This window comes from Lynx rufus, unplaced genomic scaffold (genome assembly GCF_022079265.1).
Source record: "Lynx rufus isolate CCGP_SWC_20201006 ecotype Redwood Valley unplaced genomic scaffold, mLynRuf1.p SCAF_21, whole genome shotgun sequence".
NCBI classification, from domain to species: Eukaryota; Metazoa; Chordata; class Mammalia; order Carnivora; family Felidae; genus Lynx; species Lynx rufus.
In genome coordinates this window covers 9,060,319-9,078,629 of record NW_025814836.1, presented here as the reverse complement: position 1 = coordinate 9,078,629, position 18,311 = coordinate 9,060,319, and the positions used below count along the sequence as shown (strand labels likewise).

The window sequence follows — 18,311 nt, the reverse complement described above, 5'->3', positions numbered from 1 at the left end:
GTACCTGACTCCCCAGAGCCCCTGCAGCTCTTTCCTGTGTGGGAACAACTGTGCCCCAGTCCAGCCTTCACAGCGGGGGGGGGGGGGGCAGGGGGGTTGCTCAGGAGATAAACTGGGAGCCAAACCTCTTCACCGGGCAAGAGGGGGGCCCAAGGGCAGAGGGGCTGAGCCAACCTGGAGAGGCATAGAACAGGTCCAGGTGACACTGATGGAGTAAATTGTAATCATTACATGTGCTTGGAGGTAGAAGGCATGAACTAGCACGAGTAATATTTGAAAAGAACCTTTTACCCCTGGCCTTTCTTTGGTCTTCCATCCAAGTGAGCACAGCATCTTGGTAAGATACTGTATAAGAGTATGAGGCAGAGTTGCAGAACTGGTGACATGTGACACATGTGATAGGTTCCAACATGGCTTAACATCAAGAAATACTTGGTACTTTTAATATTTCAGGCACTATGGTCAAACACCAATCGAAACCCTTAAAAAATCTCACGAAGCATTTTTTTTTTTCATATAAAATCTTCCTACATTTGAATCTCCTCCAGGCCTGTGAAGTACATACTATGATTCCCATCATGCACGTGCAGTGATGGGGGCTGAGAGGAGAGAGGGTCTGTGACCAGGCCAGCAAGTGGCCCAGTTGGAACTCAGGCCACACCCACCAGAGACTCTGCCCTGGGCTCACCCCAAACAGATCCCAACACCCATTTCCTGTGCCCAGGACCCCAGTTCATGTGGCAGCCTGGTCTTCCTCCTACCACCACCCTGTCAACTTGACTGTGGTTCAGGGTTGATCTTTATGGCGCGTCTGTCTGTGCCCCCTACAGCTAACTCTGCAGGTTCTGGCAAATGCACTAAAATTCTTCCTGAGCTTCTTTGATCTCGCCCCGGCTTCAACTTTCACGTTTGTGCTAAAAAGAGAACCAAAGATGGGATTCTGCAGAAGCGAGAGCAGGTGGAGTCGGGTGTCCTGGGCTGAGCTCCAAAGAAAGCCAAGATGTGTGAGAACTTCTAAAGTGGCTCTGACCCCAGAGAGCACACCGAGCACAGACACAAAGGCCCCTGAAAAGCCAGTCAGTTTGTGGTGTAGTTAACTCCTCACAGCAGTTTCAAAAGCAAGCTGTTGGTTAGCAAGTTTTGGTTTCTTTTGTTTGGGGAAAAAAAAACATTGCTTAAGAAGACGAAAGAATAGAAATGTACCTGCTGAGTTCAAGACTTGGGAGAGAGTTTTTCCATTTGGTCTGTTGACTGGCCGGTGATCCAGCTTGCCCTCAGTACAGCAACCCTGAATTCTGTTGTTTCCAGATCCCTGGGTTCTCTATAAGAAGAGCCTCTTTAATTTTTCTCAAAGGCAGTAGGGCAGGTCTCTGCCAGTTACCTCTGGGCTGGAACTTTCCCGGAGGGCAAACGGATCCATTCCTAAAGGCTGTGGTTAGAACTACTGCAGGTGAGTGAGAAGGGGGAGGGAGGAGTGGGGGAGACAGGGACCCGAGTTTCCATGGCAACCCACTATATGCCAGGTTGTGTTCGAAATTTTCACTCCCATCCGGTGCTCACAACACTCCTATGAGAGAATATTATTGGTCACAAGGTCTTCTAGCCAGTGTCTGTAGCTGGTAGGGCCAGTATTGGGACCCAGGCCTTACTACTGCATTCATGTTCTCACCAAATCACACTGTGGTCCCAGGTGCAGAATACCTGGTTGAAATCTCGGGAACTTCTGCTTGTTGACTTGCTCTCAGGACATTTACCCTCCCATGTTTTTTGTTTGTTTGTTTGTTAGTTTGTTTTTTAATTTTTTTTTTAATGCTTATTTCTGAGACAGAGAGACAGAGCATGAGTGGGGGAGGGGCAGAGAGAGAGGGGGACACAGAATCTGAAGCAGGCTCCAGGCTCTGAGCTATCAGCACAGAGCCCAACGCGGGGCGCAAACTCACAGACTGAGAGATCATGACCTGAGCTGAAGCCAGATGCCCAACCGACTGAGCCACCCAGGCGCCCCTTCCCTCCCATGTTTTAATTTATATTTTGTTCGGTTACTATGAAGACTGAATATCTTTTGTTGTTCACTGGTTATTTATATCTTTTCTTTATGAATTGTCTTTTTTAGGCTCTTTGCTGATTTTTCTGCTAGGGTGCTTTGCATATTTTTTAGATTTTTAAACACTCTTTATATATTAAGGCTATCATAATGTAAAGCCCTGTTTGCCAGCACCTAATTATGGGGGTTGAGATGTTAGAGATAAGGAAGGTGTCTGCCTGTGTATTGGAACTTTTTTATACCTGACATTGTTTTTTAACTCTATCTCTTGGATAAATGACTTTTTAGCGTATTGAGAATCCAAATGATAACTGCTTGCTGGTTAGCAACATTTAGTCAGAAAAGGAGTTTGGTTTATTAATTAAGCAGTTAAACCGATGGCAATTACATGTTTACTCTTCTGAGTGGGCCTTGAGAAGAAATAAACCAATGATTTGTAAGAGCCCCTGATTGTGATGTCTAGTCCTGGCCGAGGCGGGGAGGGGGACCAAGGCTCTACTCAGAGATGGTTTTGCTTTGTTGGGATGAAGAGGAGTTGCAGGGTGGAGGACAGAGCACATTATAAAGTCTGAGCCTTGGTCATATCCTGATTGAATGCATCTGCCTCAAGTATACCCATCCCAAAAGAGAGTCCTTGACCTATATGATTCCCAATAAGCAGTGGTGTGCTAGGACCACTTTGCCTTGGTGTATTGATTGAAAACATTTTCAGGGACTTTGTGAAATGGTTGTTAAACCTAGCCATTATTAAAAATTAAATGATAAAAGCTTATAGTTAAATTATATTGGGAACAAAGGTAAGAAATACTCAAAAGTCATCACTTCCTAATCATTTTACTGTATTTTGTCATTATCTGTGCTTTGGGGAGATTACCTATATACTATGGATCCCATGGAAATACTATATGATGAGGGAGCATGGGGCAGGCTGAGGGCAAAATACAAGCTACTGCCCTCCCTCCCCCCACATCCCAGGTGTGCTGCGTGTGATATTCCCCAGGCACTCCTGGCTGCCCAAAGACAAAGGAAAGGAAAGAAAATAAATGGTTAACTGATAGAGATCACAGTCATACAGGACATGGGTCTCCATTAGTTTACAAATATCTTAGTAAATTATAAGAAAAAGGTAATCTTATCAACAGCCTAATCTCCAGAAACCTGTAGACTGGAGCCCCAATATCCCCCTGCCTAATGCTATGGAGAACAAAGGCAAGAAGGAAAAGGCAGGTAAAATTAAATTTCCTTATAACCTGCAGCCCATTGACAAATACTTGAGGCAAATACAGAGTATGACATTTTCCAGGAACCCCCTACCGTTCTAATGTTAATGCCTTACTAGAGGGAAAAACAACCTTAGCTTGACAATAGCAAGGCCTCGAGTATCTTAGGAGTCCTCTTTAGCATAGCAAAGTCCCTCTGGAGGCCTCCCTTTAGACTTTACTTCCCCAACTTCATAGTGTATAACTGGCCACTCTTCACAACCCCAGTGCAGCTCTTTCTGCCCACAGGTCCTGTTCCCATGCTTTAATAAAATCACCTTCTTGCACCAAAGATGTCTTCAAGAATTCTTTCCCCCCAAACCTCATCACTATCTACTGATGGCTACTGTGCATCTCCTCTGAATTCTGCTCTCAGCGACATCATGTTGGTGGCTTGAATTCAGCCATGGTGGGAGCATTTACATGTGGAAATAGATAAACATTACAAAAAAGGGCTTGATTTACTGTGGATTTTCTGGACATATGAAAGTGAAGGAGGAGGAGGAAATATTCATAATGTAGATTAAGCTTCAAAGGGCATTATATCTGTAGCCATTAAAGAATTGAGGAAATATTCTAGTGTTTGAAAACTATCATCCAATTCAGAAATGAAGTTGTCCATGCCCTTGGCAAATGAATCAGGTTCCAACTTCTATTTATGCCAAAGGAGTTGTTCCTTGCAATTGCAACCACAGATTGGCTAGAGATACAGGAGTCTGGCAAAAATCTCTGAATGTATTCTCTGAGAATCAAGAGCTATATGTAATTTACAATGAGCACAGTGTATCATTATTATTTGTAAACTGCTTGCTACACATACTTTGTATCAGTAACATTTATAATATTGCACACGCATATGCGTAAGTATATATATGTATCTGTACATACTTGCCCCTGGAGTGCTAGTTGTTTACCAGCACATAGTGTTTACCAGCACATAGAACAATGTGGGTCCACGGGTGAGTAAATGGGGAAGGGATGAGAGTCCCCAAATAACACCCAAATAAACAAGCCTCTTAATTACCAGGTGACAGAGTCCTCAATTCAACTGCAATTTGTAAATGGGCTAGAGCAGAGGGCTGCAAACTATGGCCACAGACCCACCACCTGATTTTGAATAGTTATGCTGAAACACAGCATATGCATTCATTTACATATTTTCTATGGCTCTTTTCATACTATAATGGAAAAGCTGAGCCGTTGCCACAGAGACCAGAAAGCCTAATATATTTACTATCTGGCCTTTCACAGAAAAAGTTAGCAACCATCAGGCTTGAGTGAAGCGAAAAAGACCATCTGTGAATTACTAGAGTTCATCCAAAATATTTTAGAAATATTTTTCTAATTTTAATTTTATGGTTCTTTTTGCCAAGCAGAAGTTTCTAATTTTATGTGTATAAATCTACTAAAATAATAATCTCCTCTCCAAATGGTTAGCTAATTGTTGAGGGCTTTTATTCAATACCTCATTCTCCCCAGCCCAGCCCCCCCCCACACCAATATGAAATGCTAGACTTAGTGCACTCCTGTGACTGTACCAGTGGACTCTCTGTTCTGTTCCCCTTGACTTATCTGTCTGTATTAGCACCGGCCATACCATTTTAATTATTATTATACTTTAAAAATCCAGTTGACCCGTGGGGTGTCTGGGTGGTTCAGTCAGTTAAGCGTCCGACTTTGGCTCAGGTCACGATCTCATGGTTCGTGAGTTCAAGCCCCACGTTGGGCTCTGTGCTGACAGCTCAGAGCTGGGAGCCTGCTTCGGATTCTGTGTCTGCCTCTCTCTCTGCTCCTCCTTCACTCATGCTCTGTCTCACTCTGTCTCTCAAAGGTAAATAAACATTAAAAAAAAAAATTCAGTTGACCCGTTGAGCAACATGGGTTTGAACTACACAGGTCCACTTATACACGGTTGTTTTGTTTGTTTGTTTATTTGTTTTTTAAATAAATACAGTTTAGTACTATAAAAGTATTTCCTCTCCTTTATCATTTTCTTAATGACATTAAAAAAGATTTTTTTAAGGTTTATTTTTGAGAGGGAGAGACAGACAAAGCATGAGCGGGGGAGGGGCAGAGAGAGAGGGAGACACAGAATCCAAGCAGGCTCCAGGCTCTGAGCTGTCAGCACAGAGCCTGAAGTGGGGCTCAAACTCACAAACCGTAAGATCACAACCTGACAGGTGGTCGGATGCTTAACCAACGGAGCCACCCTGGCGCCCCTGGTAATGACATTTTCTTTACTCAAGCTTACTTTATTGTAAGAATATAGTATATAACACATATAACATATACATTAACACATACAGGATATGTATTAATTGTGTTATCAGTAAGGCTTATGGTCAACAGCAGGTCATTAGTAGTTAAGTTTCTGGGGAGTCAGAAGTAATATGTGGATTTTTCGACTGAGGGGTGGGTTGGCGCCCCTTACCCCTGTGTTGTTCAAGGGTCAACTGTATGTCTGAATACCTGCATTTATTTATTTTTTAAATTTCTCTCGCTATTCTCTGTGTTTACTCTTCCAGATCAGTTTTATAATCATTCAGTTAGATTCCTCCTACCCCCTTAATTTCATGGTGAGATTGATTGGTATTGCCTTAAAATGGGAGATTTGTGAAGAATGGCCATGTCAGTGATGTTGAAGCCAGGAACACGGTACAAAGGAAAAACGCTTAAAAATCAATAACCATCTATTCTAAGTGCCTATTGTATTTCAAGTGTTCTGGTCGGTTAAAAAAAATAAAGGTCTTAGGGGCGCCTGGGTGGCGCAGTCGGTTAAGCGTCCGACTTCAGCCAGGTCACGATCTCGCGGTCCGTGAGTTCGAGCCCCGCATCAGGCTCTGTGCTGACGGCTCAGAGCCTGGAGCCTGTTTCGGATTCTGTGTCTCCCTCTCTCTCTGCCCCTCCCCCGTTCATGCTCTGTCTCTCTCTGTCCCAAAAATAAATAAACGTTGAAAAAAAAATTAAAAAAATAAAATAAAATAAAAATAAAGGTCTCTGCCACATCAACTCTCACTTGACTCTCAGTCCTGGTGAAGCAGCCTCTCAGGAGAAACATTTTCCAGAAGTCATGACTACAGTATGCAGGAAATGCTCCTCATACAAGGCACCTGTTAGACTTCAATATTTTATTTGGTTTTTATCTTATGACACTTGGAATAAAAAACCCAACCAAAGCTTTCCCAAAGCCAGACACAGGAAAACCACTGGCCACATGGCTTAAAAGGGCATAACATCAGCTAAAGGCTGCCTGCAGTCAAAAGGGGCACACTGCGTCCAGACTGTCCTTATGGCTGTGTGGGTTCTGTCAGCCTCTTCCTAGAGCTTGGAACTAGCCTCCTTTCCCACAAAACGAGGGCAAAAACACTCACAGTAAGATTGCCATGAGGAGTCATGTTAATAGTATAACACCAAGCACTTGACATGGATGGAAATTTAATCCTTCCAACAGCTTTATGCAGAAGAGGGACCTGAGGCTCAGAGAATGATGATGACCTGTCTAGGGCCGCTGTTGGTGAGGGGCAGAATATGAGTCTGGTGAGCAAGCTGGCTCCAGACTCAACCTCTATGGTATGCTGGTTCTTCAATAACAAACAAATATGCACGCGTGCACACACACACACACACACACACACACACATTCATACATATATATGTACCCACCTACACTCACACCCCACACACATAATACATACATACATTCATGCGTACATACATACCCACATGTACATATGCATATAGACACATAACATACCCACATGCACACACACACACACATATATATACGTGTATATATATATACATATACACGTATATATATATATATATATATACACACACACATACACACACATGATACCCACTCCAGTCCATGCACACACACAGAGTTTGCTGCCCTGCCTTAGTCCTAGATAGATTTAAGACGGACTCTCTGGGGATAAGAAAGTCCAAATAAACTAGTCCAAAGAAACGAGTTCTCCCATCGTATACTGAACCTTTTTTTCTCACATACATATGGAGAATTAAAGTATATTTGCTTCCAAGCAACTATATCTTTATGTTACCTTAATTGTGCAATCTAAAGTTCTATGATAGTCTTTCATTTTTACCTCTTAGGAAGAAATGTTACACATGGGCATATATATTTTTAATTTCATGATGGAAATTTTCAAATCAAAATAGAGAAAGCAATAGTGAGTTTCTATGTTCCCATCACACAGTGCCAGCAATCAGCAACATTCCACCAATTTTGCTTTGTCTGCCCCCTCCTTGCTTTCCCATCCCACACGCCCTGAAGTATTTATTTATTTATTTATTTATTTATTTATTTATTTTTATTTTTTTAGGTAAACTCTACACCCAACGTGGGGCTTGACCCCAAGATCAAGAGGCACACGCTCTACCAACTGAGCCAGCCAGGCACCCCTCCTTGAAGTATTTGTGTGTGTGTGTGTGTGTGTGTGTGTGTTTTAATGTTTATTTATTTATTTTGAGAAAGAAAGAGAGAGCACAAACAGGGGAAGGGGAGAGGAGAGGGAGAGAGAGAGAGAGAGAGAGAGAGAGAGAGAGAGAGAGAATACTGAGCAGGCTCCATGATGTCAGTGCAGAGCCTGATGCAGGGCTTGAACTCACAAACCATGAGATCATGACTGAGCCAAAAATCAAGAGTCAGATATTTAACCCACTAAGCCATCCAGGCACCCCCAAAGTATTTTCAAGCAAATACTAGATCTCATTAATATCTTACTTGTAAATACTATTGTATATATCACTAGCAATAAGAACTTTTTTTTCATAAATCTTAACTCCTTGTTATTTAGGACTTTGTTTCCGATGCTCTGATTCTACACTGATTTTTATTATTTTATTTTATTTTATTTTATTTTATTTTATTTTATTTTATCTTTGAGAGAGAGACAGAAAGAGTGCACAAAAGCAAGGGAGACGCAGAGGGACAAGGAGGGACAGAATCCCATGCAGGCTCCATGCTTAGCATGGAGTCCGATGCGGGGCTGGAACTCACAAACCATGAGATCATGACCTGAACTGAAATCAAGAGTTGGAGGCTTGGGGCGCCTGGGTGGCGCAGTCGGTTGGGCGTCCGACTTCAGCCAGGTCACAATCTCGCGGTCCGTGAGTTCGAGCCCCGCGTCGGGCTCTGGGCTGATGGCTCGGAGCCTGGAGCCTGTTTCCGATTCTGTGTCTCCCTCTCTCTCTGCCCCTCCCCCGTTCATGCTCTGTCTCTCTCTGTCCCAAAAATAAATAAACATTGAAAAAAAAATTAAAAAAAAAAAAGAGTTGGAGGCTTAACCGACTGAGCCACCCACGCACACACCCCTATATACTGATTTTTAGCAATGAGGTGAAATAACACCAGTACCTGATAGAGAATACATAAGCACTATCATTCCATTCCTCTTTTTGATACATTTTACTGCTTCCCTAGCTCAGTGGGCATCTGGAAATGCTGGTGAAACACAGAGAAACCTGGCCCATGTGGGTTGCTGCTCTTTTGGAATCAGAGGGAAGACTAGAGAGAGAGAGAAAAAAAAAGAAATTTTCATCAGGGAGAAAAAGTGAATTCTCTGCATTCAAGAGAAATGACATAGAAATTTTTAAGACGCCATCACTTGTTTCTGTCTGTGTATTACTATGTGAACACCATGTAAAATGAAAACCCATTGGAGCCATGGAATACGATACATGGTGTCCATTAGAGAAGGGGGATTGGAAAGCGTGCTTGAATTTTTTTTCCATTTCAGGTTGATGCCTTACAACCCCCCTCACAGGCGAAGGCAACGGGAGGCACCCAAGCTCTTCAGGTGGGCTCGTGGTTATAAAGTAAGTGTGAGCCCAGGATGGAAACAAACCACAGCCCTGCCTGGGCTCTCCGTGCCGGGCACAGAGCCGAAACCGCAGGGCGGAACAGGGTGCAGAGGTGAAGCGTGAAGAAGCAGGCTTCTGCCTCTGCGTGCCCAGCAGATCTGGCGTGTTGCCCACAGGCAGTCTCAGTAAGGGTGTGCCCAATGAATGAGAGAAGAAACGAGCAAAGACATCCCTAGTGCTGCTCAGGGCCAAACTCGCTTCCAGCTGAGCAGAGCCATGGGCATCAGAGTGCTTGCAGGAGCCCCAGGTCACGAGGAGGTGGTGGGGGCGTCCCCGTGCCTGAGGGTACTAAGCAGGATGCCTACCTGAGCAGGGAGGCTGGCCTCGGTGGTGCAGGTGCACGGGCTTTGCCTCGTGCACCAGGTGTGACCACCAATGTGGGCTCTGAGGTGAGGAGGGCAGGATAGGGGGATCCCTATCCTTAGTTACCTGGCCTGGGTCATCACCTTTTATGCAAATCCTCATCAAGATGTGTTCATCCTCATCTGGTAGGAGGAAAGGCAGTGGTGAGGCCAGGTGCCATTATGGACTGAATGCGTGTGTTCCCCAAAATTCATATGTTGGAACCTGACCCCAACGTGATAGTATCAGGTGGTGGGGCGGTAGGGAGGTGATTAGGTCAGGAGGGTGGAGCCCTCATGAATGGGATTAGTGTCCTACCAAAAGTGACCCCAGAAAGTTAGCTTGCTGAGCTTCCGCCGTGCAAGGATATAAAAAGGAGGCGGCTGGGAAGAGAGACGTCCCCGGAACCCAACCGTGCTGGCAGCCTGATCTCAGACTTCCCAGCTTCCAGAACTGTGAAGAAAGAACTTCTGTTGTTTATAAGCCACCCGGTCCACGGCACTTTGGTAGAGCACTCTGAATTGACCAAGACATCAGAGATTTGGGGAAAGTGGGAACATGAGGATCCGACCCCAGGCCTGTTCCAAACCAGATGCGGGAGAAGGAAGTGCACACATTTCTCAGAGGACTGGAACTTTCTGCGTTCAGGAAGGCCCAAACTTAAAATTTTGAGCATTCCAGATGCAAACATTCTAAAACGCAGCCGTGCTTCTCTGAAAGATGGTCTGCAAGGACGGACCTCTGCTCTGGCCGCATCATCACCAGCCAGCGCCCTGTCTCAGGCCTTGCAGGCTCTGGATGGTAACTGGGGTGGCCTGCGTAGTGCTCGCCTTGCACGCCCACCCTGGATGCCTCAGGGAGCCTACTCTCCCACACCTGGGCCCACACCTGCTTCCCCAGTGAGGGTGCTGAGGTCCTAGCGAGTCCAGATCCGGCACTCAGTAAAGTTCAGTAAAGGTGTGCTCAACACAGGAATGAATGAAAAGCCGCTTTTGTAAACACAACACAGCTGTGAATCAGGATGTGCTCTCAATTCCCTTCCTCCCTTGTCTCCCAGAGGAGACTGATCTTGGGAGAAGACACACCCTTCCCCTGGCCCAGGAACTGAAGAGGACAATGAATGAACTCATCAGCTACTCAGTTTCTAAGAAATAGTTTTAAAACGAATGACACAAACCAGGTTCAATCTGACAGGGGTGAGTATTCTTTGAGCTTGCATATTCAGAAGACTCAGTTATTTAATAAGGTGTGGTCTTAGCTGAGATTTTATAGTACTATCGCATAGCACACCATTGAAATGGAGCTGTTTTCTTTTTTCTTTTTTCTTTTTTTAAGCAATTATGTAAGTTGCAGAGATTTGAGGGGTATTGAAGTGAACGATACAGAACCCAGCACCTTGCTCCCGAAACAGGGTCTCAGGAGCACTGTAGAGAAATGAGAACAGTGCTGCTCTTTCTGGCCAGCCAGTCTTTGTGTTTGCTGCATTAATCTTGGCACTGAGGCTGGCGGAGACTGGAAAACCAGGGAGGGAAAGACACGTGCTTTGGGATCAATCACACCCTGGGCACCAATGGACAACACCCATAGGCAGCTCCGAGGCCTGCATTTCTCTTGGGCCCCAGAACGCTGCAGTCAGTAGGAAACTTTCGTTAACTGGTGTCACCTTCTATGGCTGAGGTCCCCGACAGACACTGCCAGACTGACCTAAACTTGTAAGTGTTGGGGACAGCCCTGCTTTGTTAATAATGCGCTTAAAAAAATTTTTTTTTTTATTTTTAAGAGAGAGACAGACACAGTGTGAGAGTGGGAGGGACAGAGAGAGAGAGAGAGAGGGAGACACAGAATCTGAAGCAATATCCAGGCTCCGAGCTGTCAGAGCGGGGCTCAAACCCACAAACTGAGATCATGACCCGAGCCGAAGTTGGACGCTTAACTGACTGAGCCACCCAGGCACCCCAGAGGATAGCCCTGCTTTGAAAGCCAGACTGGTTGAAAGACCCTTCTCATTCTTTTTTCTCTTCTCCCCTGTACTCTGGAGAGATGCTGTTGGAACCAAGACTGAGTCCACCTGTGCACAGGGAGGAAGTGCTAATGCCAGGATGTGCTGAGCATGCACAGCCCGGAGAGAGGAACCCATCCTCCTCACACACAGAAAGAGGGGAGGGCAGTAAGGCACCAGCGGCAGGCCACTTGCCTGCTGCTTGTTTCTGCAAAGGCCATCTCAGGAGCGGCACCTCCCTGCAGGGCAAAGCTTGTGCGAATGAACCGCCACGGGAACTGTTCAGGAACGCACAGGCACTTAGTGTGCCCCGGTCCCCCAAATTCCAATAAGCGACAGAAGGTCAGAGCTAAGAGAGCTTATTCTGTTCCTGTCTCAACCAGCCAAAGATGCAGGTTCTAACCATGCCCAAGGAAGCGCATTGGCCTGTTTCAGGACTTACTGTGGGGCCGTCCTCGGGAGGTATCCCCTGCATCTCTAAGCCTGTGTCCACTGTAGTATGTAAAGCAGCTGGTCATGTGGTGATCACAAAAGATTCCAACTGTACTCACTCATTCACCAAACAACCACTGCGCACCTATGATGATCCGCACAGCAGGAGGCACTGGGAACACGGGGAAGCCAGCAGACAAGGTTCCAGAGATCAGGGTGAAAGATGAGGGCAGGGCTGGAGAGTGCTGTGCAGGCAGGAGACAGGGAGCAGAGGCGGTGGGAAGGGGCGTAGGGGGTGCGTGGCGCATAGTTCTGTGCTGGGCACCGAAGCAACCCCACAGCTCAGTACTTGAACTTGCGAGAATCATCATTACGTAGGTAGATTTCCCTCCAGTGCCCACCCCTGCAGGGCGGCAGGGTATCCCCACTCACCCCCTGGGTGCACACTTGTGGCTTTCACTACCAGCTACTTGCCAAATGTGTACTTCCAGCCCAGACCTCCACCCTGGCATCCAGGTACACATCTCTACCTGGATTTGTCATAAGAATCTTCCATGGAACCCCCTGCCCTAAACTAAGCTCCCAATCTTCTCTCCAGCACCCGTCCCCTGCAGCGTTCCAGATCCGGAAACTGCGGGTCCGTTCTTGCCCAGAACAAAACCAAACTTCTGGAGTCGTCCATGTCCCCTCTCTGCCCTCACAGCCCGTATCTTACCTGTCAGCAGGCCCTCTCAACACGGCTTTGGGAATCTGACCACTCCACTGCCACCACCCTGGTCTGAGTCACCTTCCTCTCCCATCGTGATGACCCCTTAACTGTGCCTCTCCTCTACTCCAACCACAGTTCGGAGTAGTCCGACCAAACTGGCAGGGGTGAACCTAGTAACAGAGAAGTTCACACCGTCTCTCTCCTCTGCCTAAAAGCCCCCAGTGGCTTCCCACCAATCCTTGCAGTGGCCTACAGCACCGGGTGCAATGTGGTCTTGCAGGATCTCGGGCACCACTGGACACACCACATCAGCACCTGCATGCTGATAAAGCCGCCCGCAGGCAGTGCCGGTCCAGGGGGTGTGGGGATCTCCTAGGTGCCTGCCCATCTTGCCGCCCACCCACCCCTGCAGGAAGAGGATGTCTCCAGCTGGTCCTAAAGAGGACTGGGATGTGGGCAGGCTGGAGAGAGGGGAGGGGTAACCTCAGGCCAGCAGAGCCCCCTCCAGGCTGTGGACGTGCCACACGAGCCACTGCTTCAGAGACAGGCAGGTCCTCTATGAGGGCTCAGAGAACATCTAGCTCAGCTCTGTTTCACAGCCCAGGACACTGAGGTCCAGACAGGGACCCTGACTTGCAAAGTTCTTAGAAGTGTAAATAAACATCTACCAGAATCACAACGGTGTACATGCTCTTCCCCGCGATAGACATGGGCCTCAGCTTCCAACGGACAAGCTGTGCTGTGTGAACACACAGCTCCACAGACGCATCCATACGGGTGCAAGTGGCAGTGCTGATGGCACAGGAACAACACCTTGTACCCGAGGAGCACGTGATGCTTGTGGCTGCAGCTGGCATGAGACGCTGATCCTCGACTTTCAATGGTAGGTCAGTGCACTTTAGGGTTTTAAAAGAGTTCAGGAACTTCTACTTTTAAAATATGTGAATTTCGGGTGCCTGGGTGGTTCAGTGGGTTGAGCATCCGACTCTTGGTTTCGGCTCAGGTCATGTTCTCATGGTTCACGGGTTCGAGCCCCCAATCGGGCTCTGTGCTGGCAGCGCAAAGCCTGCTTGGGATTCTCTCTCTCCCTCTCTATGTCCCTCCCCTCCTTTCTCTCTCTCTCTCTCTCTCTCTCTCTTTCTCTCAAAATAAATAAACTTTCAATTTCAAGTGATTTAATTTGAATTTCAAGTGATGTAAAATTTTGCATCTTTGTATTTTTAGACTGTTATAGTAACTTTTTTCAAAATAGTTATTATCCTAAAGGCAGAAAGAAAGTGACTGGGGGCAGGCAGGGTCTTATAGATGATTTGATCATTTAAAGTCAATTTTCGGGGTGCCTGGGTGGCTCAGTTGGTTGGGTGTCTGACTTCAGCTCAGGTCATGATCTCACGATTCGTGAGTTTGAGCCCCACATCAGGCTCTGTGCTGACAGCTCAGGGCCTGGAGCCTGCTTCAGATTCTGTGTCTCCCTCTCTCTCTGCTCCTCCCCTGCTCACATTCTGTCTCTCTCTCAAAAATAAATAAAGATTAAAAAAAAAATTTAAGTCAATTTTCTGGGGGCATCTGGGTGGCTCAGTCAGTTAAGCATTTGACTTCATCTCAGGTCATGATCTTGTGACTTGTGAGTTTGAGCCCCGCATCGGGCTCTGTGCTGACAGCTCAGAGCCTGAAGCCTGTTTCAGATTCTGTCTCCCTCTCTGTCTGCCCCTCCCCCTCTTGTTCTCTCTCGATCGTTCTTTCTCTCTCTCACAAAAAAAAAATAATAATAAAGTCAATTTTCTGCATGAGGCAAGTCAATGCTCTTCTGTTCTTCCTGGTTAAAAAAAAATTCTCTGAAACTGTGCTTCGTGAAAACTCTGAAAAGGACCAGGGCAGGGGAAGGTTCTAGGGTGATCAAGAAGCAGGCCCCTAGGGACAACAGAACGGTGAAAGCAAACTTCAGGGAACTGTCTCCACAGACAGCATAGTCCCTGTCCCTTTACTACAAATCCCAATCCAACAGAGAGATATGTGAAGACATCAGAGACTGAGGTTGGTGACTATGGCAGAAGACGCAATGATTATTCTCATTTTCTCTCCTGGTGTAGCCTTATCACCTCCATCAGTGCCTGGCCCAAAGTAGGAATTCAATACAGATCAGTTCAAGAAATGATTATGACCCAAAAGGAGAGTTAGGAAAGGCTACCATCCCAGAGGAAAAAAACAATCTGAAAGCAAAAGTAAGAAAACCATTCCATTTACAATAGCATCAAAAAGAACAAAATACTTAGGAACAAATGTCACCAAGGATGTACAAGGCATGTGGACTGACAGCCACAAAACAATGCTGATAGAAATGAAAGAAGATTGAGATAAGTCAAAATAAATAAATAAATTGTATTCACGGATGGGAGAACTCAATTTTGTAAAGATGGCAATTCTCCCCAAACTGAACTAGATTCAGTGAAATCTCTATCAAAATTCCAATCACTGGGGTGCTTGGGTGGCTGGGTCGGTTAAGTGTCTGACTTCTGCTCAGGTCATGATCTCGCTGTTCGCGAGTTTGAGCCCCGTGTCAGGCTCTGTGCCAACAGCTCAGAGCCTGAAGCCTGCTTTGGATTCTGGGTCTCCTTCTCTCTCTGCCCCTCCCCCACTTGTGCTCTGTCTCTCTCTCAAAAATAAATACAAACATTAAAAAAAAACCTGTTACAACTCCATAATAAAAGACAACCCAGTTTTAAAATAAGCAAAAGATATGAATACACATTTCTCCAAAGAAGATAAAAGTGGGCAATAAGCCCACGAAAAGATGCTCAGCATTGTTAGTCATTAGGGGAATTAGTGCAAATCAAAACCATAATGAGATATACTTCACACCCACTAGGATGTCTATAATAAGAAAATGGATATGATAAAACAAGAGCTGATGATGACAGAGAGAAACTAAAATCCTCATATAGTGCTGATAGGAATATAAAATGGTACAGCACTGCAGAGAACAGTTTGATGGTTCTCCAAAAAGTCAAACATAGAATTACTATATAACCCAGCAATTCCATTCTTACGTATACAACCAAGAGAACTGAAAATGTATGCCCACATAAAGACTTACATGTGGATGTTCAAAGCAGCATTATTCCTAACAGTCATTAAGTAGAAAGAACCCAGCTGTCCACCAACTCATGAAAGGATAAACAAAATGTTATAGATGCAATTATTTACACACAATTAAATTGTATTATTCATGAAAGGGCATGAAGTATGATACATACTATAAACATTATGCTAACTGGACACGAAAGGTGACATATTGTGTGATTCCATTCACATGAAACATCCAGAAGAGGCAAATCCATGGATACAGCAAGTAGATTAGGGGTTGCTGGGGGCTGGGAGAATGGGGAGTGTCTGCTTAGTGGGTATGGGGTATCCCTTTGGGGTGATGACAAAGTTCTGGATTTAGTTAAGTGGTAAGTTGTAAAACACTGTGAATGTACTGAAGGCCATTTAGTTACACACTTTATTTTTTAATGTGTATTTATTTTTGAGAGAGAGGGAGAGACAGAGCATGAGCAGGGGAGGGGCAGAGAGAGGGAGACACAGATCCCAAGCAGGCTCCAGGCTCTGAGCTGTCAGCACAGAGCCTGACGTGGAGCTCGAACTCACGAACCGTGAGATCATCACCTGAGCCCAAGTCGGACGCTTAACTGACTGAGTCACCCAGGCGCCCCTAGTTACACACTTTAAAAGGATTTAAATGGTGAATTTTACCTCCATAAAAAAAAAAAGAAGAAGAAAAAGAAAAGAAAGAATTATGAGAGACACAGTTAAATAAAAGTCTGAGTTAACAAAAAGGTAGAAATAATAAAAGTGGTCTGGAAATTCCTGAGAACCACTGACCTTGCTTCTCGGGGTTGCGGACCTGGGACGGCATGTCTTGGATTTCCAAGGTCCATTCCCCCTCGGCCTTTTCTCCCCAGCAGTGCACGGTCATGAATTCCCAGTTTGTAAACCCTTCATTGGAATGATCCAGCAATCTGCAATTGGAGACTCGGGGTGAGAACACGAGGATCTGGAAAGGAGGGGGTGGGGCAGGCCTAGGAGGGCTCTCTCCCAGCTCAGAATTACTTAGGTGACAGTACTATTCAGCTGAGTGGCACCTCCAGGGCAGCAGGTCTGAGAACGGAAGGAAAAAGAGCCTGGCCCTCAGCACAGGCGCAGGTGCAGGTACAATGGTGACCGCTTTCAAACCCTTGCATTATGACACAGCCCTGGACAGCAGCTTCACCTTCATTATCCCATCGGGTCCCCTGAACATTCTCAGAGGCAGGCAGGCTGGCAGGACTTACAGGTGCCCAACATGAGACGGACTCAGCCAGCGATGGGCTCTTCCTGCCATCCTAGTTTACCGATGGAGAGATCCCAAGGGTAGTGATTCATGGCAGGTCCAACAGCCAGGAATCAGCTGAGCTGGGACTCACCCAATGGCATTCGGACTCCTGTCTTTGTTCTTTCCAGCACAGGGAGGTGTGTAAGAGGTTACCAAAGAAGGTCCTCAAACCCCCCACCCCCCACCCCATGTTCCTGCAGGTGTTTGGTTCCTTCCTACCCTTTCCCTCCTACAGAGGATCTGGACCAATGCCTGGGTGCACAAAGGGAGAAAGAGGCTAGGCCACATGATTCTTTGACTTAAGCACCAAGGGCATCACAGAGGAAACCTTTCTAAAATGCTGGCTTATGGAACGAATGAAACCTTCACATCTGTCATGGACCCAGCTCTTACGTGCTGTTCTCCAGGAGATACAAAGAAGGAAAAACATGCAACTCTCCAGGGCTTAACAGGCTTCAACAGGTGCATTTGGAAGAGATGACATAAGGGGCCTGGTTGTTCTCCAGTGTGGGTGGGAGGCACCCCTGGGTGCAGCATGGGGAGGCACAGGAGCTCCCGCCCCTCAGCCAGCCTCCCCTTGTAGGTTCTGATGAGCCTCCCTTGGTCCTTTGCTACCCCAAGGTCCTTCTGGACTTCAACCCAGATCCATTTCCTCTTCTTTGACTTGAGCAGGAAACAGGAAGTAAGTTATGGGCACCCTCTTTCTTCCCACACCCTGTGCCCTGCTTAGTCTCCTCTCCTTGGAAGAAACAATCTCAGGTTCTTCTCCCTTACTCTTCCTTCCCAGTCTAATTTTCTAGCTCTATTGTGGAACACTGTCTTTACCCAAGAGCTCTTTATTTGTCATCAGAAGTTCAGATACATTTTTGGTGTGATGTAAGACTGGATGCCTGATTTGGGTGTTCTCCGAACATCTAACGAATGTATAAAAACCTTTATCGGAAGAATGTTCTTCGCTTGGCGAATAGTGAGGGGGAGGGCCACACCCTGTATGTTCTTCTAAGAAACTGCAAAGGTCAAGGCTGATTTTCACACACGATGCCAAACTGAACCCGACCCGCCTGGACAGAACAAAGACAAACTGTCTTCTAAGGGCTGAAATACTTAACGAAATGTCAACTTAACTCTTGGTGAAAAAAAATCTGGCAACCTGAAAAAGCTGCCGTATTGAGCAAGATGCGAAATAAAGTAGAAGTAATAGATCGCCCAAATACAAACTCTTGATATAATCACAAAATCTGTGCCTTGGAAAAAAACAAATTCCCAAG

At 46.0% G+C, this 18,311-nt stretch overlaps 1 protein-coding gene across 3 annotated transcripts in view; it reads right to left on the bottom strand.

Annotated features, from left to right (window-relative positions):
* The window catches only part of PCSK6 (proprotein convertase subtilisin/kexin type 6), a 190,622-nt gene that overhangs the window by 40,427 nt on the left and 131,884 nt on the right, over nt 1-18,311 (bottom strand). For all 3 annotated transcript variants that reach the window (XM_047086733.1, XM_047086734.1, XM_047086735.1), the window contains one exon: nt 16,554-16,690. In XM_047086733.1, the coding sequence (XP_046942689.1) occupies nt 16,554-16,690 (137 nt within the window). The remainder of the gene's footprint in view (nt 1-16,553; nt 16,691-18,311) is intronic.